Source organism: Triticum aestivum, chromosome 3B (genome assembly GCF_018294505.1).
Source record: "Triticum aestivum cultivar Chinese Spring chromosome 3B, IWGSC CS RefSeq v2.1, whole genome shotgun sequence".
Lineage (NCBI taxonomy): Eukaryota > Viridiplantae > Streptophyta > Magnoliopsida > Poales > Poaceae > Triticum > Triticum aestivum.
The window spans coordinates 684599565-684623784 of NC_057801.1; the positions used below are offsets into that span (position 1 = coordinate 684599565).

Below are 24220 nucleotides of genomic sequence, written 5' to 3' on the forward strand. Positions count from 1 at the left end.
TATAGGGGGGCTTAGCACGATGACTTCCTTACTGTCTATTACAATAAGTTTTGACCGAGTGCAACGAGGGAGAGGTGATGACGATGGCGCTCCTTCGGTTTGCTTCACTGTTTGTAGTCGTCGCGAGGTGGTCTATAGATTTGGATGTGGTTTTTATTATTTTCTGGTGTTCGTAATGTTGGGGAACGTAGCAGAAATTCAAAATTTTCCTACGTGTCACCAAGATCTATCTATGGAGAAACCAGCAATGAGGGGAAGGAGAGTGCATCTACATACCCTTGTAGATCGCTAAGCGGAAGCGTTCAAGATAACGGGGTTGAAGGAGTCGTACTCGTCGTGATCCAAATCACCGGAGATCCTAGTGCCGAACGGACGGCACCTCCGCGTTCAACACACGTACAGCCCGGTGACGTCTCCCATGCCTTGATCCAGCAAGGAGAGAGGGAGAGGTTGAGGAAGACTCCATCCAGCAGCAGCACAATGGCGTGGTGGTGATGGAGGAGCGTGGCAATCCTGCAGGGCTTCGCCAAGCACCGCGGGAGAGGAGAAGTGAGAGAGGTAGGGCTGCGCTAGGGAGAGGTCAAAACTCATGTGTTGGCAGCCCTCAAGACCTCAACTATATATAGGGGAGAGGGAGGGGGGTGCGCCCCCTCTAGGGTTTCCACCCCAAGGGGTGCGGCAGCCCCAATCCCATCTAAGGGTGGCGGCCAGGGGGGGGGGAAGAGGGGAAACTTGCCCCCCAAGTTAGGTGGAAGCACCCCCTCCCCAAACCCTAGGCGCCTTGGGCCCTTGTGGGGGGCGCACCTAGCCCACCTAGGGCTGGTCCCCTACCACACTTGGCCCATGCAGCCCTCCGGGGATGGTGGCCCCACTTGGTGGACCCCCGGGACCCTCCCGGTGGTCCCGGTACGTTACCGATAAAACCCGAAACTTTTCCGGTGACCAAAACAAGACTTCCCATATATAAATCTTTACCTCCGGACCATTCCGGAACTCCTCGTGATGTCCGGGATCTCATCCGGGACTCCGAAAAACATTCAGTAACCACATACAAACTTCCTTTATAACCCTAGCGTCATCGAACCTTAAGTGTGTAGACCCTACGGGTTCGGGAACCATGCAGACATGACCGAGACGTTCTCCGGTCAATAACCAACAGCGGGATCTGGATACCCATGTTGGCTCCCACATGTTCCACGATGATCTCATCGGATGAACCACGATGTCAAGGACTCAATCAATCCCGTATACAATTCCCTTTGTCTAGCGGTATTGTACTTGCCCGAGATTCGATCTCGGTATACTGATACCTTGTTCAATCTCATTACCGGCAAGTCTCTTTACTCGTTCCATAACACATCATCCCGTGATCAACCCTTTGATCACATTGTGCACATTATGATGATGTCCTACCGAGTGGGCCCAGAGATACCTCTCCGTCAAACGGAGTGACAAATCCCAATCTCGATTCGTGCCAACCCAACAGACACTTTCGGAGATACCTGTAGTGCACCTTTATAGTCACCCAGTTACGTTGTGACGTTTGGTACACCCAAAGCATTCCTACGGTATCCGGGAGTTGCACAATCTCATGGTCTAAGGAAAAGATACTTGACATTAGAAAAGCTTTAGCATACGAACTACACGATCTTTGTGCTAGGCTTAGGATTGGGTCTTGTCCATCACATCATTCTGCTAATGATGTGATCCCGTTATCAACGACATCCAATGTCCATGGTCAGGAAACTGTAACCATCTATTGATCAACGAGCTAGTCAACTAGAGGCTTACTAGGGACATGGTGTTGTCTGTGTACCCACACATGTATCTGAGTTTTCTATCAATACAATTATAGCATGGATAATAAATGATTATCATGAACAAGGAAATATAATAATAACTAATTTATTATTGCCTCTAGGGCATATTTCCAACAGTCTCCCACTTGCACTAGAGTCAATAATCTAGTTCACATCGCCATGTGACCAACATCCAAAGAGTTTACTAGTGTCATTAAACTAGTTCACATCATGATGTGATTAGGACTCAATGAGTTCTGAAGTTTGATCATGTTTTGCTTGTGAGAGAAGTTTTAGTCAACGGGTCTGCAACATTCAGATTCGTATGTACTTCGCAAATCTCTAGGTCATAATGTAAATGCTGCTTCCACGCTCCACTTGGAGCTATTCCAAATGGTTGTTCCACTATGCGTATCCTGTTTGCTACTCAGAGTAATTCGGATAGGTGTTGAAGCTTGCATCGACGTAACCCTTTACGTCGAACTCTTTATCACCTCCATAATCGAGAAACATATCCTTATTCCTCTAAGGATAATTTTGACCGCTATCTGGTGATCCACTCCTTGATCACCTTTGTACCCTCTTGCCAGACATGTGGCAAGGCACACATCAGGTGCGGTACTCAGCATAGCATACTGCAGAGCCTACGTCTAAAGCATAGGGGACGACCTTCGTCCTTTCTCTCTTTTCTACCATGGTCGAGCTTTAAGTCTTAACTTCATACCTTACATCTCAGGCAAGAACTCCTTCTTTGACTGATCCATCTTGAACACCTTCAAGATCATGTCAAGGTATATGCACATTTGAAAGTACCATTAAGCAGTTTTTGATCTATCCTCATAGATCTTGATGCTCAATGTTCAAGTAGCTTAATCCAGGTTTTCACTTGAAAAACACTTTTCAAATAACCCTATATGCTTTACAGAAACTCTACATCATTTCTGATCAACAATATGTCAACAACATATACTCATCAGAAATTCTATAGTGCTCCCACTCACTTCTTTGGAAATACAAGTTTCTCATGAACTTTGTATAAACCCAAAATCTTTGATCATCTCATCAAAGCGCACATTCCAACTCCGAGATGCTTACTCCAGTCCTTAGAAGGATCGCTGGAGCCAGCATGCCTTTTAGCATCCTTAGGATCAACAAAAACTTTCTGATTGTATCACATATAACCTTTCCTTACGAAGACTGGTAAGGAAACTCGTTTTGACATCCATCTGCCAGATTTCATAAATGCAGCTAATGCTAACATGATTCCGGCGGACTTAAGCATTGCTACGGATGAGAAAATCTCATCGTAGTCAACTCCTTGAACTTGTGAAAAACTCTTCGCCACAAGTCGAGCTTCATAGACGGTGACATTACCGTCCACGTCTGTCTTCTTCTTAAAGATCCATTTATCTCAATGGCTTGCCGATCATTGGGCAAGTCCACCAAAGTCCATGCTTTGTTCTGATACATGGATCCTATCTCGGATTTCATGGCTTCTAACCATTTGTCGGAATTTGGGCCCACCATCGCTTCTCCATAGCTCGTAGGTTCATTGTTGTCTAGCAACATGACCTTCAAGACAGGATTACTGTACCACTCTGAAGCAGTACGCATCCTTGTCACCCTACGAGGTACGGTAGTGACTTGATCCGAAGTTTCATGATCACTATCATAAGCTTCTACTTCAATTGGTGTAGGTGCCATAAGAACAACTTCTTGTGCCCTGCTACACACTAGTTGTAGTGACGGTTCAATAACCATATCAAGTCTCCACCATCCTCCCACTCAACTTTTCGAGACAAAGTTTTCCTCGAGAAAGGACCCGATTCAAGAAACAATCCCTATTGCTTTCGGATCTGAATTAGGAGGTATACCCAACTGTTTTGGGTGTCCTATGAAGATGCATTTTATCCGCTTTGGGTTCGAGCTTATCAACCTGAAACTTTTTCACATAAGCGTCGCAGCCCTAAACCTTTAAGAAATGACAGCTTAGGTTTCTCTAAACCATAGTTCATACGGTGTCATCTCAATGGAATTACGTGGTGCCCTATTTAAAGTGAATGTGGTTGTCTCTAATGCCTAACCCATAAACGATAGTGGTAATTCGATAAGAGACATCATGGTATGCACCATGTCCAATAGGGTGCAGTTATGATGTTCGGACACACCATCACACTATGGTGTTCCAAGCGGTATTGGTTGTGAAACAATCTCCACAATGTCTTAATTGTGTGCCAAACTCGTAACTCAGATACTCATCTCTATGATCATATCATAGACATTTTATCCTCTTGTCACAATGATCCTCACCTTCACTCTGAAATTACTTGAACCATTCAATAATTCAGACTTGTGTTTCATCAAGTAAATATACTCAACATCTACTCGAATCATCTGTGAAGTAAGAACATAACGATATTCACTGCATGCCTCAGCACTCATTGGACTGCACACATCAAAATGTGTTACTTCCAACAAGTTGCTATCTTGTTCCATCTTACTGAAAACGAGGCTTTTCAGTCATCTTGCCCATGTGGTAAGATTTGCATATCTCAAGTGATTCAAAATCAAGTGAGTCCAAACGATCCATCTGCATGGAGTTTCTTCATGCGTATACACCAATAGACATGGTTCGCATGTCTCAAACTTTTCAAAAATGAGTGAGTCCAAAGATCCATCAACATGGAGCTTCTTCATGCGTTTTATACCAAATGACTTACATGGCAGTGCCACAAGTAAGTGGTACTATCATTACTATCTTATATCTTTTGGCATGAAAATGTGTATCACTACGATCGAGATTCAATAAACCATTCCTTTAGGTGCAAGACCATTGAAGGTATTATTCAAATAAATAGAGTAACCATTATTCTCCTTAAATGAATAACCGTATTGCGATAGACATAATCCAATCATGTCTATGCTCAACGCAAACACCAAATGAAAATTATTCAGGTTTAATACTAATCTTGATGGTAGAGGGAGCGTGCGATGTTTGATCACATCAAACTTGGAAACACTTCCAACACATATCGTCAGCTCACCTTTAGCTAGTCTCCGTTTATTCCGTAGCTCTTTTATTTCGAGTTACTAACACTTAGCAACCGAACCGGTATCTTAATACCCTGGTGCTACTAGGAGTACTATTAAAGTACACATTGACATAATGTATATCCAATATACTTCTATCGACCTTGCCAGCCTTCTCATCTACCAGGTATCTAGGGTAATTCTGCTCAAGTGGCTGTTCCCCTTATTACAGAAGCACTTAATCTCGGGTTTGGGCTCAACCTTGGGTTTCTTCACTAGAGCAGCAACTGATTTGCCGTTTCATGAAGTATCCCTTCTTGCCCTTGCCCTTCTTGAAACTAGTGGTTTCACCAACCATCAACAATTGATGCTCCTTCTTGATTTCTACTTTCGCGGTGTCAAACATCGCGAATACCTCAAGGATCATCATATCTATCCCTGATATGTTATAGTTCATCACGAAGCTCTAGCAGCTTGGTGGCAATGACTTTGGAGAAACATCACTATCTCATCTGGAAGATCAACTCCCACTCGATTCAAGTGATTATTGCACTCAGACAATCTGAGCACAAGCTCAACGATTGAGCTTTTCTCCCTTAGTTTGCAGGCTAAGAAAAAACGTCGGAGGTCTTATACCTCTTGACGTGGGCACGAGCCTGAAATCCCAATTTTAGCCCTCGAAACATCTCATATGTTCCGCAACGTTTCGAAAACGTCTTTGGTGCCTCTACTCTAAACCGTTTAACTGAACTATCACGTAGTTATCAAAACGTGTATGTCCGATGTTCGCAACATCCACAAACGACGTTTGGGGTTCAGCACACTGAGCGGTGCATTAAGGACATAAGCTTTCTACTGTCCGCATAATCGCTACTGTCAACTTTCAACTATATTTTCTCTAGGAACATATCTAAACAGTGGAACTAAAGCGCGAGCTTACAACATAACTTGCAAAGATCTTTTGACTATGTTCAGGATAATTAAGTTCATCTTATGAACTCCCACTCAGATAGACATCCCTCGAGTCATCTAAGTGATTACATGATCCGAGTCAACTAGGTCGTGTCCAATCATCACGTGAGACGGACTAGTCATCATCGGTGAACATCTTCATGTTGATCGTATCTACTATACGACTCATGCTCGACATTTCGGTCTCTTGTGTTCTGAGGCCATGTCTGTACATGCTAGGCTCGTCAAGTCAACCTAAGTGTTTCGCGCGTGTAAATCTGGCTTACACCCGTTGTATGTGAACGTAAGAATCTATCACACCCGATCATCACGTGGTGCTTCGAAACGACGAACTTTCGCAACGGTGCACAGTTAGGGGGAACACTTTCTTGAAATTTTAATGAGGGATCATCTTATTTACTACCGTCGTTCTAAGCAAATAAGATGTATAAACATGATAAACATCACATGCAATCAAATAGTGACATGATATGGCCAATATCATTTTGCTACTTTTGATCTCCATCTTCGGGGCTCCATGATCATCGTCGTCACCGGCATGACACCATGATCTCCATCATCATGATCTCCATCATCGTGTCTCCATGAAGTTGTCTCGCCAACTTATTACTTCTACTACTATGGCTACCGGTTAGCAATAAAGTAAAGTAATTACATGGCGTTGTTCAATGACACGCAGGTCATACAATAAATAACGACAACTCCTATGGATCCTGCCGGTTGTCATACTCATCGACATGCAAGTCGTGATTCCTATTACAAGAACATGATAAATCTCATACACCACATATCATTCATCACATTCTTCTTGGCCATATCACATCACATAGCATACCTTGCAAAAACAAGTTAGACGTCTCTAATTGTTGTTTGCATGTTTTACGTGGCTGCTATGGGTTTCTAGCAAGAACGTTTCTTACCTATGCAAAACCACAACGTGATATGCCAATTGCTATTTACCCTTCATAAGGACCCTTTTCATCGAATCCGTTCCGACTAAAGTGGGAGAGACTGGCACCCGCTAGCCACCTTATGCACCAAGTGCATGTCAGTCGGTGGAACCTGTCTCACGTCAGAGTACGTGTAAGGTCGGTCCGGGCCGCTTCATCCCACAATTCTGTCGAAACAAGATTGGACTAGTAACGGTAAGCATATTGAACAAGATCAATGCCCACAACTACTTTGTGTTCTACTCGTGCAAAGAATCTACACAATAGACCTAGCTCATGATGCCACTGTTGGGGAACGTAGCAGAAATTCAAAATTTTCCTACGTGTCACCAAGATCTATCTATGGAGAAACCAGCAACGAGGGGAAGGAGAGTGCATCTACATACCCTTGTAGATCGCTAAGCGGAAGCGTTCAAGAGAACGGGGTTGAAGGAGTCGTACTCGTCGTGATCCAAATCACCGGAGATCCTAGTGCCGAACGGACGACACCTCCGCGTTCAACACACGTACAGCCCGGTGATTTCTCCCATGCCTTGATCCAGCAAGGAGAGAGGGAGAGGTTGAGGAAGACTCCATCCAGCAGCAGCACAACGGCGTGGTGGTGATGGAGGAGCGTGGCAATCCTGCAGGGCTTCGCCAAGCACCGCGGGAGAGGAGAAGGGAGAGAGGTAGGGCTGCGCCAGGGAGAGGTCAAAACTCATGTGTTGGCAGCCTTCAAGACCTCAGCTATATATAGGGGAGAGGGAGGGGGTGCGCCCCCTCTAGGGTTTCCACCCCAAGGGGTGCGGCAGCCCCAATCCCATCTAAGGGTGGCGACCAAGGGGGGGAAGAGGGGAAACTTGCCCCCCAAGTTAGGTGGAAGCACCCCCTCCCCAAACCCTAGGCGCCTTGGGCCCTTGTGGGGGGAGGGGGCACACCTAGCCCACCTGGGGCTGGTCCCCTCCCACACTTGGCCCATGCAGCCCTCCGGGGATGGTGGCCCCACTTGGTGGACCCCCGGGACCCTCCCGGTGGTCCCGGTACGTTACCGATAAAACCCGAAACTTTTCCGGTGACCAAAACAGGACTTCCCATATATAAATCTTTACCTCCGGACCATTCCGGAACTCCTCGTGATGTCCGGGATCTCATCCGGGACTCCGAACAACATTCGGTAACCACATACAAACTTCCTTTATAACCCTAGCGTCATCGAACCTTAAGTGTGTAGACCCTACGGGTTCGGGAACCATGCAGACATGACCGAGACGTTCTCCGGTCAATAACCAACAGCGGGATCTGGATACCCATGTTGGCTCCCACATGTTCCACGATGATCTCATCGGATGAACCACGATGTCAAGGACTCAATCAATCCCGTATACAATTCCCTTTGTCTAGCGGTATTGTACTTGCCCGAGATTCGATCGTCGGTATACCGATACCTTGTTCAATCTCGTTACCGGCAAGTCTCTTTACTCGTTCCGTAACACATCATCCCGTGATCAACCCTTTGATCACCTTGTGCACATTATGATGATGTCCTACCGAGTGGGCCCAGAGATACCTCTCCGTCAAACGGAGTGACAAATCCCAGTCTCGATTCGTGCCAACCCAACAGACACTTTCGGAGATACCTGTAGTGCACCTTTATAGTCACCCAGTTACGTTGTGACGTTTGGTACACCCAAAGCATTCCTACGGTATCCGGGAGTTGCACAATCTCATGGTCTAAGGAAAAGATACTTGACATTAGAAAAGCTTTAGCATACAAACTACATGATCTTTGTGCTAGGCTTAGGATTGGGTTTTGTCCATCACATCATTCTGCTAATGATGTGATCCCGTTATCAACAACATCCAATGTCCATGGTCAGGAAACTGTAACCATCTATTGATCAACGAGCTAGTCAACTAGAGGCTTACTAGGGACATGGTGTTGTCTATGTACCCACACATGTATCTGAGTTTCCTATCAATACAATTATAGCATGGATAATAAATGATTATCATGAACAAGGAAATATAATAATAACTAATTTATTATTGCCTCTAGGGCATATTTCCAACACGTTATACTGCCATGATTGATGATGAATAGATTGGAAGTTTTCTCGCTAAAAAATGAAAGAGAAAGGCGTGAGGACTTTTTATTTATTTTGTTGCGAAAATAAAGAGAATGACATGAGGATTAATTCTGGGTTGCAAAAGGTTGAAGTTCATGATCTCAGGGGTTTACCCTGTTGATAGAACAAAGCTGCAAAATATTTGTGTGGGTATGTACGTGATGGCGAAATATGATGTGTGACGTTTCACATCGGTTTAAGGGTTTAACACGAAGATTGCCACCCTAGGGTGACAATCCTTACGGACACATGCACACATATTTTTCGGTTCTAATTGATAAGGTCATATTGGCTCCAATAGAGGAGAAGCGGCAATGGTGTGTCAATGGCTCGTTCTGACGAAGATAGCGGTCATTTGTTGATCGAGGGACCACGATACATTTCTATTATGTTTGAAATGCTTTGCAGTTTTAATATTTTTTATAATAAATCTGAATCATTCTTTTAAAAATAAACAAATCTTAAAGTGTCACTTGTTTTTATGCCCGCGTGCTTTTTCCCTCGTCCTCTTCCTACTTGGGTCGAGCCGCCCTCCAACTCATACCTAATCGTCGCCCCCCTCCCCCACCCACCAGTTGACTAGCGGGTGCTGCCGTGCACCACATCGCTGCCTGACCATCCTTCTTTTATCCCCCCCCCATTCTCTTCTTCTTCGACGCCTGCATCCCACCACACACACTGAACCGTCAAGTCCCGAGCTTTCTCCCGCAAGCGATTCCACGGGTAGCTGCGACATTTCCTCCTCACCGGTCGAGGACACCGCAACCATTTGTGTCGTCCCGGCTCCGTCTCGTAGCTTTGGGCCTCATTTTTGTCTTCAACAAAATCGACTTGCACCGATTCTTTTTCACGTGACTTTAGTTATCAAACATGTTTATTTTTTTATTTAGAAAGGGCCCATTTTTTTATACGAAGGAGCATGTGTGGGAATCGATTTAAATAAACAGAATAACATGCACTTCGCACTTTCTCAAAGCACATTTCAAAATATATCTGTTTTTGCATGGGAATTTCAAAATATATCCACTAGACCGAGCCTATCAATTCCGTAGCTTAAAATGCTTCCCTCCGTAAAAAAATATAAAAGCCGTTTAGATCATTAAAGTAGTGACACTTTTATATTTCTTTGTAGAGGGAGTCGATGGTTTGTTTCGGATTTTTGAACGGCAGAGCTACCGGTAGAAAACTGGTTTTATTTGAATTAGTAGAAAGCAAAACAGAAAATAGACGGAGAGGTACTCCTACCTGCTAGGACGGAGCGGGCCCCACTTGCCAGCGACACGAGGTCATCCCTAACCGCACTATTATTAAAGCACCCCATTGCGTCTTGATTGTACTCTGTGTACTACACTCAATTCTGAAACTACGACCCACCCAGCAGCCAGAGGGAGGGAAGGAAAGGGGGAGAAGGAGACACCGCGGCGGGCGGCGTGCAATGGCGACGGCGACGGCGACGTGCCTGCTGGCGGTCTGGGCGCTGGTCGCCGCCGGCCTGTTCGGCACGGGCCTCGCCCGGGCGTCCGTGGCCCCGGCCGCCGTCGGGAAGGAGCAGCGCGAGTTCGACTACTTCGCGCTGGCGCTGCAGTGGCCGGGCACCATCTGCTCCTCCACCCGCCACTGCTGCGCCGTCAACGGCTGCTGCCGGTAGGCGCTCCGCCTCCTCTTTTCCTCTATCCCCACCGCCGCCTCATCCGCGCGCGCGGGGCTCTCGTTCGGGTCGGGTCGGGTGGGGTTTCTGGCGCTCCGGAGATTCGATTCGATTCACCCTCCTGCCCTGCGCTCATGTGCTCACGCCGTTTGTTCTCCGTGTTCCTCGTTGCAGGTCGGAGGCGCTCCACACCTTCACGATCCGTAAGTGCACGGCGACCGTCATTCTTAATTTTGTGCTTTCTCGGTTCTTGGTCGATGTAGAATTCTCACTGGTGTGGTTGGATTTCCGCTGATGGAGCAGACGGGCTGTGGCCGGACTACGATGACGGGACCTGGCCGTCGTGCTGCCGCCACACCAGCTTCGACATGGACAAGGTGCCAGCCGCAGAGACCTTACTGATACGTGGCCGCTCTAGCTTCATTAGTCCTGCCCAAGTTCGATTCCATTCGTTTTGTGCTGACCTCGTTGATGCATGGCTCTGCCGTGTCTTCGTTGATTTTGGTGTAGATAACGCCTCTGAAGCCCACTCTGGACAAGTACTGGCCGTCCCTCTACTGTTCGACCTCTTCCACTTGCTTCAGTGGCAGGGGCCCCTTCTGGGCTCATGAGGTATAGTGTCAGAACTGTTGGATTGAACTCTCAGAATACTCCTCGATTGGTATCATCGATTGGAATTGTCACTAACCTTTTGTGTTGTTCCCTTACCTGTTGTTTTGCATAATGGCATTGGCATGTGCTGCTCGATCGGTCATTCATGGATTGCTGTCGTTTAGTGGGGTAATTTTCTTCAATCCGCTTGACCTAATGAATTGGATTGTTGTTATAAAAGAGGGTTGCTAATTTAGTAATCCATATGAGCACAAACATTGTTTCATTTCCATTGCTAAGTCTTCATCGTTTGTTTAATTTTTCACAGAGAAGCATGGAACATGCTCGTCCCCTGTTGTTCATGAAGAATTACAGTACTTCACCACCGCCATTGATCTCTACCTCAAATATAATGTTACAGTAAGCATCTGGCCATTGACTAATTAGGTGTAGCGCATTATTCTTTTTTCTTGCAGGAATTTTTGGTTTCTTTTGTTGGCTTTAAGCACCTGAACGTTTGTTATTCAAATTACCTTCGTTTCCAGATGAAGAAAACAAACTTAAAACGACTCGAATTGTAGTGCATACGAATTTGACTCCTGCTAAACTGTATCATAGAAATTTGTCTCTTTTACACTGTTATAATTTGGATTGGAATTGCAGGAAATGCTGGCGACTGGAGATATCCTGGTCTCCAACGGTAAAGAATATGCACTGAGTGATGTCATTGATACCATCAAGCATGCTTTTGGGGGCTCACCGCAGATCATATGCAAGAAGGGCTCAGTTGAAGAACTAAGATTATGCTTCACCAAGGATTTGAAGGTGAGTCATCTTTTGTCCTTGGACAGGTCTTCTCGGTTTCCATTTTTATTTACGTGAAGAGAACTTCAGTGCAAGGAATAATGTTGCCACAACAGTTCTGAGTGATGTCCAGCATACGATCAACTATCTCTCTAAATCCTGATAACAAAATAGGTGAATCGGATTTTTATTTGAATGGAATGGCATAACTGTGTCTGTCTGGGAAATTTTGGTCTGTAGTCTGTACTGTCCAGCTTACTTTCATTCATATTTTTTATTAGAACTCGAGGCTGCTTTCTCCTATTGTGTCATAAACAGGCGTTGGTTAGGTTCCTCTGTTGGTTAATTTTCAATAACCTATTTGACTAGGTCCCCAAAGTTGGATTACCTGCAAGTATTTTTGGTCAAAATGCATATCTCTTCATTATTCCCACGTTCTCCACTTCAGTCATTGTTATTGTACAACAATATACTCACCTTGATTTTATTCCAGCCTCGCGATTGCCTTACTACTTCGGCAATGTACAAGAACCTATCGAAATCAAAGCATTGCCCTCGAAAAATCTCCCTGCCAACATATGATCCCATCGGTAAGTCTTAATCCCTTATACAGAAGCTTTTAAGTTTACTTGGTATGTGTTGTTCAACCCCTGGTGCCCATGCTAATCTTGATCTCTGAATATCTGCAGTACTCACAAATTCGACACTGGAGATTGTCCCAGAAGCCAGCGACAACGGGTTGTACTTCTTTACATCCTAAGATACGGAGTATTGCTAGGCTATGAGGAAACAGATGCCTTCACGGTTCTGACTGCTTGCAAGACCTGTAGCCACAGGTGCTGGGCACTGAGATCCTGCTAAAACGGGTCTTTGGTTTGTCCATACTATTTGTAAAGGACAGCATTCCACATTAGAACAACTTGGTTCGATTATGTTCTGGATATTTGTAAAACTGCTGGATATCAAACTCAGATTACTCATTGTATGAATAATGGATGTTAAATGTACATATTAGTTCATTGGATTGCTGAAGGATGTGGCCTGTCTAAACGTTTCTAATAGTTATGAACGGTTCATGTCACATGCAGTTTGTTCCGGCCGCAGAGTTTAGACGTACTAGCAGTTGATTGATCGCCACCGAGACATTCTTGAATGAAAAATTGAGTTCAGGTGCCAAATAGTAATATCTCGTCATCGCATTCACTGCTACTCCCTCCGTCCGGAAATACTCCCTCCGTTCCTAAATACTTGTCTTTTTAGGCATTTCAACAAGTGACTACATACGGAGCAAAATGAGTGAATCTACACTTTAAAATATGTCTACATACATCCGTATGTAGTAGTCATCGGAAATGTCTAGAAAGACAAATATTTAGGAACGGAGGGAGTACTTATCATCAAAATAGATAAAAGGTGATGTATCTAGACATATTTTAGTTCTAGATACATCACTTTTTATCCATTTTGATGACAAGTATTTTCAGATGGAGGGAGTATATATTTTCCATTGTGAAGGTTAAAAATGGAGACTTTGCACCCAGGAACTGCAGCCGGTACAGAAAAACAGATGCATATGTAGTACAAAATTCTTAGCTGGTGCTCATGATGCACATGTAGAATACGTTTAATCAGAAAAACCGAGAGCAGTTACAAACTGCAGTGTATCGCCGGGTCATGTTACGAAAGAACTGCAGATTAGTTTCTACTACTACCCCACGGTCAACACTAAGATCTGTAATACCAAAAACAGCATTCAAACTTGTTTCAGGGCAAAACTACAGCTATTTTCCATGTCGATGTAGCCGGAATTTCCATTGGCACCAACCTACTCGGATGAACTCCAGGAGACATTTTGGGCCAGGGTCTCGTGCAAACTCATACAGTTAACACATCCAAAATGCATGAATCTGCAAAAGAAAAAAGTGACAAATGTGAGGGCAGCGTCATATGTTAGTAAAACGATGCTGGAACTACGTGATATTTACGGAAGTTTACATAACAATAGACGGATATATAAGATGAACACAGGAAGTGTAATTTAAATCTTACAGAAGTCATCAAGCTACAGGTTCTAAAGTTTACAGACTTTTGAACTTGGGCATTTTACAGAAGAAATCAATATTGGTACTCAACAAGTAGGATATATAGGAGGCGATCACTTACCATCAGGATGAATGATCTGAAGATTGCACATGCCATTTGGAAAAATGCATGTATAAACAGCTCCATGCTCAAAGATTACTTCACCAGAGAAGCTAGTATGATTGCCACACATGCGTCACAAGGAGGAGGATCATCTAAAGCAAGCCCATTTCAGCCATACTCTAAGATAACAAGTAGAAAGGTGATCCGGTATGTCAGCCTGCATGAGTAAGATGACAGCCATGAGTACGAAATAAAAATTGATGAGTTGTCTGTTGAAGACATCGGTTGAAATAGTACAGGGAAGGCAAGATGATAACATACAATGTCCCAAGGAGCAGAGAAGTCATCAGTTGACAGGTACCAGCTTCCACATTGTGATTCAATAGCCCTCTTCCCAGTGAAAGTTCCCAGTTCAAGCAGCTGATCAACATTATCCTCGTCGGAATCATATCTATGCCGTCTTCTCTTCTTATCTCTTTTTCTTTTTTTATGACTACTTCTAGTCAGATCCTTGTCATCAGTATCTGAAGTATGTGAAACTGAGCACCCGTCGTTTTGAACCAATGAGTAATCATAAGCCTTGCGAAATTCTATGCTGTTACCAGTGAACAGAGACTCACAAGAATCAGCTGATTTGCATAATTTTGACAAACCACAGAAAATTACCCAGGACTGGATGCCTATCCACTTAAGTGCATCAGGAAACTTTGTACCCATGAAATCCTTTATGAGAGCAAAATGATCAGCATCAGTCAAGTCATTCATGGTCCTCACAAGCTCGTCCATCCTCCTTCGTTCTTCCTCGTGTTCTTCGTCGTTCATGAGGTGCCAAAGTTGTCTACCCTTGGCAATGACACAGTTCAATAGGATAAGTTCGTCAAGAGATATCTGATCAATATGTGCCGACAAAAGAACCTCAAGCCAGCAGCATGGGAATGCTAACTTTGTGCATTGTGCATTCGGACTGATGAGCTTCCCTAATGTTTTTAAGAAATGAAGAAGCCTTTGTTCGTCTAGATGAATAAGAATATACTGAGACAGAGTGGAAAACTGCTCCTCCATCAGAAAATCTTCAACTACTTGCCACACATCTTTGAAATTCCCCTCATACATCAAATAGACAAATTGATCTACAAAATATTCTGTATCAATTTGCAGTATTTCACCATCTTTGACAGAATCAGCAAGCTCTTCTGAAGACCAGAAGTCTGGGACATATTCAAGGAAATTTTCCACTGTCTGGAGAACATCAAGATCACGAAAGTAATGAGGCTTAGTAGCAACAACAGCAGGAGACTGACCATGCCTGCCTTTCCACTCAAGCTCCTCCCAGCAAACATCACGATTCACAAATGCAAACTGAGCAAGTGCCCGAGCACCCTTTTTGTGTGCTGACTCCCCAGTAGCAGCAAAGTGGCAAAACCATTGCAGTATCCGCTCAGGGTTTCCTGCAGGTCATAATATATAATGTAAGCAATGATAGATAACATCACATATAAGAAGTGGCATCAGAACAAAATTCTGTTCTACTCCTAACATGTTTTGCATAATGAAAGACAAAACAATATGATACCTAAGCTCTAACCCCTAACATGTTTTGCTTAATTTGATTAAGATTTCATTAAAGCCGTCCAGCACAAAAAGGTAAATAGATTTAGAGTAAAAGACAGGCAGAACATAGCATACTATTTATGTTAGAAAATTACATTTCTACAAGAGCATATGTATATGCAGCAAGCAATTCCTGTTAATAGTTCCAAGATGTTTCTTGATGAACTATAGAAATACACCATATCCTAATGATGTAACGAAAACATAATTTCATTTTTTTTCTGTTAGTTTATGGCAGTGCATTACTGTAATGCCATGATATGCTACTAATATGACATACACTCTAACTTGTTGAAGCAATGCCCACAAGCGAGGGGCATTAGTTACCATATCCATCAAGTACAGCACTAATCGAAATTTAGTCCAGCAGATCTTTACATTATGAACAAGCTGAAGCAGCTGAACAGATAGTTTGCTGAACCATAACGAATGAACTAATGATATATCTGAACATAATATCTATAAATATATTTAACTGCAGAAAGCAAGTTCTGGATACTAGATACATAAACTGGTGAATTGCAGCAAGCAAAACTAAAATAAAACCCATGTGAGTAGAAGCAGAAAATACAAAGAAAATCAAGTTCTTAGTGAACCTGCCTTGGAAGAACTTCTCCAGCATATGACACTTCTTCGCTAAAACAGAGCCAGCCTTCACAGGCTTCTTGTCGAAAATCATCCGCAGCAGGCGGGCGGCGACGTCCCGCCTTGAGTCCTTCATCTCCAGGAGATCGAGGAACAGGTCCCGCTGGTCACGCGGATCGAGCAGATGAATCGACGAGATGGTACTGCACAGCCACATCCGAGCCTCATACCGGCCTCCAGACCTTACAACCGACTTGATCACCGACTCAGCCTTATCCAGAAGTGATCTCCTCGCCCTCACAGCATCTGTATCAACATTGCCGTCGTCTGTCGGCACTTGCAGAAAGAGCTGAATCATTTTTTTCCCTGCTGATGATTTCTGGCAACCTGAAGTTCACAAGCACAGCGATGGTCAGGGACGGGTTTCAGTTCAGTTCAACCCATAACACTATTAGGACAATATAAGCTCCGCCCACACCTTATACTAAGCCCTACAAGGTAACACGCAGCAACCAGATCGGGGACGAACGGGCGGGGGTAGAAAGCACGGTTGCGGCGAACCCTAGAAACAATACGAGCTCATGGCTCCAAAATCCAGCCAGTGGAGCTAGGGTTCCTTACCTATGCCAAGATGAGAGGGGATCAATTAGCGCCGGTCCGGTGCCGGCGCCAGTAGGGCATGGGCGCCGTGGATCGTCGCCATCGGCGCAGCAAATTGCGATAGGGGGGAGAACAAATTGGATCGAACCAGACAGCGGGGAGGGATACGAATCCGGGCGAGAGAGAGAGAGAGCGGGCCAGGGATGTCAGGGCGGTCGGGAGTTGCTGTTCGTAATCATCATAGCATTTTTTTTCCCGAGAGAGAAAGTAAAGTATGCTTCCCTATTTGGCCCAAAAATAAAATAAAATTCATTTTCGACACTGCATCTACATTCCTTCCCTGAATGGCATTTCCGTCGATTTCGTTACACTTATGTCTATTTGACATGCCAGTATTTTGCTCTATGAACCAAATTGGCCCCGATTGTTAACAACAACAAAAGAGGGGAGAGAGACCGACCGACCCGCGGTGTGGTTCCACCAGGTGTTCGCCCGAAGTCGCGCGTCGGGATTTGTATCCCACAGAGATGCGCGAGCTCTAGGTTATCCCAGGATCCGATTCCGTTTCTAACGGTGAGTGTCAGGACTGACAGTGGTCTAAGCTTATGCTCTGTGGCTCGAAATTGCTCGTCGCCGACGAGTCCTACTCCGGCAGCGGCGAGAGTTATCTCTCCTGTGGTGAACATACGGGCCACCGGTCGGGCTGCTGACAGTGGCCCCGCCGCCACGTCTCTTCCTCCAATCAGATGCGAGAGGATGAAAACGCCTTTTGCTAAGACGCCTTCCACCTTTGCTGACGCCGACGAGGCAATATCTAGGGTTTTTGGACAGCTTTGGTCCATTCCCTCCCCACACCGCCGCCGCCCCCATTCCTCACGCCCCACCACCTCCACATTGGGATGGCTCCGGAAAGACCTAGCTCGATCCGGTTGCTTCTCTCCATCTGATCTGTTCCCTGTCAAAAATCTTCGCCCCTTTGATCCTCCACCAATAAACCTCAAGATCGTCAGAAAGGGGATCGGGGCCGGATCGAGATCCTTCGTGCAGGTGGTTGCCATGGCGGACAAGGGGCCTCAAACAGGAGCACAGAAGCAGCGCGCACCTGCGCCTCGTAAGAATCTGGTCCGCCAACAGGGAGGGCCTGGGCGCATGCCGGACAAACGCGCCATCGCCCCTCCAAGGCTGTTGCACCGCGACAAGCTCCACCGGTTGCAACAGCTCCTCCGCCACCTGCCCCCCTGCACCTGTTGTGCAAATCCTCGACGAGCGCTACAAAGATATGGTATGCTTCACTTGCGGTGGCCCTGGGCACTGCGGTGGCAACTGTATTCAGGCGAAAGTTTGCTTCATCTGTGGATTAGAGGGTCACAATGTCAACAACTGCGCAGCTTGGGCTCAACCACACCCCGTTGCTACCTTCTTTGGCAGCTCTACGTTGGGTTTGGGCTTCTACCACATAGATGCCCCTGTGGGACGGGAAGCTAACTGGGTGAACTTCAGGAACTGTGGTGAGGTCTAGATCATGAAAGGAGAAATCAGCAAAGAAGACTTGATCAAAAATCTGTCTGGAATTTTCTGCAAAACAAAACAGTGGTCGTGGCAAGTTAGGTCCCTGTCAAAGAAGAAATTTTTGGTCAGATTCCCTCCATGGAAGAATGTTGAGGAACTGATTGAATTTCCTGCTTTTGATCTCCCAATCATTGGTGTCTCTGTCACAGTGGAAAGGTGGACTGGGGCAATTGATGCTTTCTCTGAATTAACTGAAGCCTGGGTTCTTATTGAAGGCCTGTCGCCCAAATTATATATCGTGTCCTTTACTGTTGAAGGGTTCGACCAAGTGGGTGCCGATGACCCGAATGATGATAATGGTCCTACTGATATAGATGTGGATGGCATGGATAATGACCTTGATGCAGATGATACTGGGAAGGATCACTTGGAAGACGGGGAAGATGACTTTGATGAACTGGACCTAGCTAACATAGCTAGTACATCTAAAAACTCACCTGCTGATAAAGGAAAGGAATGCACCAATTTACACCCTGCTGTGCTCCTGGATGCTTGCCGCCCTCCGTGTAAAAACCCCGAAGAAGAAGTGGAGAATGGAGAAAAGGATGTTGTCATCATGTTCCTTTTGCTGAAGCCGTGAAGTTCTTGGAGAGGTCTAATCAGGCTGAGACTGAGGGCATTAAAGCTGTTGACAACTTCACAAATTCTGCCCAAAAAACCTACTACTCTGACATATTAAGAGACTATGATAGCTCTGGATCAGACACTGCCACAGAGGCTGGAGATTCTGACAATGAGGTGGACACTTTGAAGGAACCTGTCATCAATTGCTTGAAGCTGCTGGACCTAAAAAACAGAGTGGGAAACAATGCTGCTGTGGATGCTGCTCCTCCTCCTTCTACCAAGAAAAAAACCTCTGAGCAATGGGGACCTGTTATCTCTCAAAGGCCATCCACCAGGTTGCAGAAGAAATAAATCATTATGGAAAAAGCTGCTGCATATAAGATGAAAAATAACCTGGAGATTCCTGCCACTTTTAAAAGTAAGTCATTCGACAACGCTCCTGTTACTAATTTGGAGGCTTATGCATCTGCTGTTGATATTATTATTGGGAACACTGAGGTAGATAAACAGAACATAATAAGTGATTTGATTAGAGCTGAAACTGAGAAATGTCTTGAATTTGCTTCTCAAAATCCTGAGATATCTTTACCTGATGATTTGGATAGCTTGTGTGATGAAGGGAATGGAGTTTGTACTCCTGAAACATCTAAAATTGGCCCCAGCAAACCAGGGGGCACTGCTGGTTCTGTTGGTGGTTTAGTTACTGTTCCTAGGCATGGGCTTTTTAGCCTCTCCCACCCTTTTAAAATTCCATGATAGGTCTCTTCTGGAATATTAGGGGTATGGGCCAGAAAGGGAAACTACAGTGCCTGTCTGATATAGTTAATAAGTATAAACCTGATTTTGTTGGGTTTCAAGAAACAAAGAAAGAGGTTATTTCTGAGTCCTTTTTAAAAACCTTGTCTGGATCTACTAACTACACTTGGCATTCTTTGCGTGCTATTGGCTCTACTGGGGGGATCCTTGTAGGGATCAACTCTTCTTCCTTTGACCGTCTTGATATTATCTATAAGAAATACTGTCTGGTAGTTACCCTGAAAAACAAAACTGATGGTTTTTGCTGGCATTTAGTGGTAGTCTATGGGACAGCTTATGATGTTGATAAAGTTGACTTTATAGCTGAAATGCATGAAGTGTGTGATGGGTTATCCTATCTTGTATTATTCGGGGGTGATTTTAACTTGATTAGAGAAGCCAAAGAAAAATAATCTGGGAATATTAACAACTTGTGGGCTTTCCTATTTAATGATTGGATTAATAAATGGGCCCTGATGGAGATCAAGCTAGCTAACAGGGTATATACTTGGGGGAATAACCAGGATAACCCTGTTTATGCTACCATTGATAGAGTTTTCTCTTCTACTGATTGGGACAGTCACTTTCCATTAACCACTCTCTGTGCTCTTCCGAGGTTTGGTAGTGACCATGCCCCCCTCCTTTTGGACACTGGAACTGGGGGGAGTAAAATAAATAAACCTTTTAAATTTGAAAAATGGTGGTTGAATCAACCTGGATTTGCTGACCTAATCAAACAAGTCTGGGCCACCCCTTCTCCTCATGAATCTTCCATTGAGGCATGGCAATTTAAGACCAAATTGTTTAGACAAAAAGCTAAAGGGTGGAGTATCAACCTGGAGGCGGCTATGAAGAAGAAAAAGAAAATTTTACTACAAGAATTTTATATTCTTGATATTTTTGCTGAACAAAATAGAGTATCGGCTGCGGATATCCTCAGGATGAATGAAATTAAAAAGGAGCTGGAGGATATATGGAGAAAAGAGGAGACTACCATGTGGCAGAGATCCAGAGATCGAAAGATTCTGGAAGGAGACAGAAACACAGCTTATTTTCACGCTGTGGCTAACCAACGTAGATGGAAAAATCAGCTGTCTGTGATCGAGGGCCCTGCTGGCCCTGTCCACTCCACGAAAGATATGTTGGAGGTGGCTACTAACTTCTATAAAAACCTATTTGGGTTTGAGCCAAAACCTAATATTCATTTAGGAGACCAATTTTGGTCTGCAGAGGAACTTGTTACAGAAGAGGAGAATAACATCCTAGAGAAAACCTTTTACCGAAGAAGAGATCAAAGAGGCTGTGATGGGGTCCTATGCTAATGGTGCTCCTGGGCCTGATGGTCTCTCCTTCCTCTTTTATCAATCCTTTTGGGACGTTATAAAAAATGATTTTATGGCTCTAGTTAGGGATTTTGAGTGTGGTACTTTGGACATACAAAGGCTTAACTAATCTATTGTTACTCTGATCCCAAAAGAACCTGATGCTAGACATATGAAGAAATTTAGACCTATTTGCTTGAGCAACTGTTCTATTAAGATTTTCAGCAAAGCTTTGTGTAACAGAGTGTCCCCTATTGGGGATAGATTGCTCTCGCCATGCCAATCTACTTTTATTAGGGGCAGATTCATTCTAGAAAGCATTGTCACTGCTCATGAAGCTATTCATGAACTTCACAGATCAGGTGAGACTGGGGTTGTCCTCAAGCTAGACTATGAGAAAGCGTACGATAGGGTTAACTGGGAATTCTTAACTGAGATGTTAATTTCTAGAGGATTTGGTAATAAATGGATCAACTGGATTTTATCCATTATCCAAAACAGTTCCTTTTGTGTTAAGATTAATGATGTTGTTGGGCCATATTTTGTGGGTGGCAAAGGCCTGAAGTAGGGAGACCAAGTTCCCCCATCCTCTTTAATCTAGTTGCTGATGTGTTTTCTAGAGTCCTAGTCAAAGCTGTTCGGGGTGAAATTATTTTGGGGATTATTCCTCATATTATACCAAGTAGTTCGATTAGTTTGCAGTATGCGGATGATACCATCTTATTTTTGGGCTCAAATATTGACCATCCAAGGAATCTTAAGTGGTTGTTAGCATGCTTTGAGAACCTATCTGGGTTAAAAATCAACTATGATAAATGTGAACTGGTTCCAATTAATCTAGATGAAGAGTGTGCAAAAATTCTGGCACAAATCTTCTGCTGTAAGGTTGGGGCTTTCCCCCTTAAATATCTAGGTGTGCCACTCCATTATTTGAAACTGAGAAGAGAGGACATCCAACCCATTATTGATAAGATTATTAAAAGGATTTGTGGTTGGAGAGGCAGACTACTTAGCTATGAGGCTAAGTTGATACTTCTACAAACCTGTATTGCTAGTATTCCTATGTACCTTATGTCCGTCATTAAATTTCCTAAGTGGGCCATCAAAGCAATTACCTCACAAATGTCTCACTTTTTCTGGGGTAACATGGGCGACAATCATAAGTACCATCTAGAGAATTGGGGGTTTGTATCCCAAAAGAAAGCCTTTGGTGGTTTAGGGGTGATTAATTTACGGGAATTTTATATGGCACTGCTAGCCTCCTGGTCGAAAAGATTTTTCTTGGGTGGTGATAAAGACTGGAAAACTCTAGTTAGGCACAAATATAACACTGACAAACCTAACCTTCTTTGGTCTAGCTCTAATACCGGCTCCCCCTTCTGGAAGGGAGTCACCTGGGCTATGGCTGGGGCAAAGCTGTTTTATAAGTGGAAATTAGGGGATGGCCGCATGATTAGCTTCTGGCATGATAGGTGGGCCAGTGACTTAAGTCTAAAAATGCAGTTTTGGGACATTTATGAATTATGCCAGCAGCAAGAAAGTACGGTAGCCCAGGTCTGGGACGGTACTACATTGAAACTCACATTTAAACGGTGTGTTGATACACAGTTCCTGGCGCGGTGGTATGAACTGCTCCAGCTATTATCTTGCAATATACCTGGCGGTGGTGATGAACAACCTGTCTGGATGCTGGAGGCATCTGGGACCTATTCCGTTAAATCATTCTACAATATGATTAATTGGGGAGGGGTCTCTACCCCCATTTGGAAGAGCTTCTGGAAAATAATAGTGCCACATAGATACTTGGTGTTTATTTGGCTAGCTTACCATAATAAGATTCTAACCAGAGATAACTTAGCCCAGAGACGTTCGGTGAACGATAAAACCTGCTTATTTTGTTGCGAAAATGAGTCTGTGCATCACTTATTCTTTGAGTGTGTGGTGCGAAAGAAGTTTGGCGTGATGTTGCTGAATCTTTTGACTTCAGACACCCACATTGTATGGCTTCTTTGGCTGAACTGTGGGGTGCTAATAATAAAAAAACTGTTGTCAATATTGCCTGTGTTGCCACCATTTGGGGCATTTGGACCATGCGTAATGATATGTGTTTTCAAGGCGTGACGTGGACAAGCACACCAGCGATCTTGGGAAGAGTTTGTGCTCTACTACACCAATGGAAGATATTGTGCTCTGGGGATCAGTCGGTGCTACTACGGCGCTGTCTCCTGCTGCTGGACTGACAAAGAGGCGAGCTGCTGCGCATTGCGTGGCGGGGATGAGCAGAGCTGGGGCGAGCAGGGGACTAGAGGGCTGCATTCTGAAGGCGCATACGGGATGATCTTGCCTCCTGCGTGGGGATAACTTTCTGTAATTGGTTAGATTTGCCTAGTTAGCCGATAGCTCTGGATATGTCTTGTTGGACCATCTGTTTTATAGCATGTTGCTAATTCTGGCCTGCTATCTTAGGCAGGCTCGAGAGCTTACTATCTCGGATGTTGTTCTCCGTTTTATTCAATAAAATGGAGAGGGGGGAAACCCCTTTGTTTCAAAAAAAAGACCGACCGACTAAAAAGTTTTCTTCTCTCCCGTTGCCTAGATCCGGCCGGCCGGCTAACCTATGTAGGCCTAAACCCCTTTTTCTAACGAAACTGAAGTCATTCATAATGGATAGCGCATGTAACCATCTAACCTGAAATCCTGGGTTTGAATTCCAGCTCAACCCCTTTTTTCTCTCTCTTTTATCTTGATTTATTTAATTAGCGATGGATAACCGATGGGTTGCATTGAGTGCAATTCGGCCCAGTAGCCAGCGCTGATCCTTTTAGTTTTTTTGTTAGATTCAAATGCACCTACAAAATAATTAATACCCCCTCTCTCTGAAAATACTTGTCGAAGAAATGGATAAAAATAGATGTATCTAGAACTAAAATACATCTGGATACATTCATTTCTCCGACAAGTATTTCCAGATGGAGGGAGTATCTTGTAATCTATAGTCCCATATTCATCATGCCATATTTGAAACTTATTAGAAAATAGTGAATCATGACCATTGTGCTATTATTTTCAAAAAGGGGTGCCATGTTTGAAGTAAAGGACGTGAACCTATGTGGATCTTGAGCCATGTTTA

At 44.3% G+C, this 24220-nt stretch overlaps 2 protein-coding genes across 2 annotated transcripts; one reads left to right on the forward strand and one right to left on the reverse strand.

Annotated features, from left to right (window-relative positions):
• Positions 1-10197: 10197 nt before the first annotated feature.
• Positions 10198-12931, forward strand: LOC123071713 (ribonuclease 2). The gene is made up of 9 exons (XM_044495301.1): positions 10198-10500; positions 10679-10707; positions 10808-10881; positions 11015-11116; positions 11281-11284; positions 11424-11515; positions 11759-11920; positions 12393-12489; positions 12589-12931. Exons 1-9 carry the CDS (start codon positions 10292-10294, stop codon positions 12657-12659), a joined length of 840 nt encoding a protein of 279 aa, XP_044351236.1. The 5' UTR covers positions 10198-10291; the 3' UTR covers positions 12660-12931.
• A 524-nt stretch (positions 12932-13455) lies between these two features.
• On the reverse strand, positions 13456-17085 carry LOC123071714 (uncharacterized). Its single transcript, XM_044495302.1, has 5 exons — positions 16862-17085; positions 16256-16627; positions 14366-15492; positions 14063-14261; positions 13456-13806 (listed from the first exon to the last, which is right to left on the reverse strand). The coding sequence occupies exons 2-4, from the start codon at positions 16596-16598 to the stop codon at positions 14193-14195; spliced, it is 1539 nt and encodes a 512-aa protein (XP_044351237.1). The 5' UTR covers positions 16599-16627; positions 16862-17085; the 3' UTR covers positions 13456-13806; positions 14063-14192.
• Positions 17086-24220: the final 7135 nt, after the last annotated feature.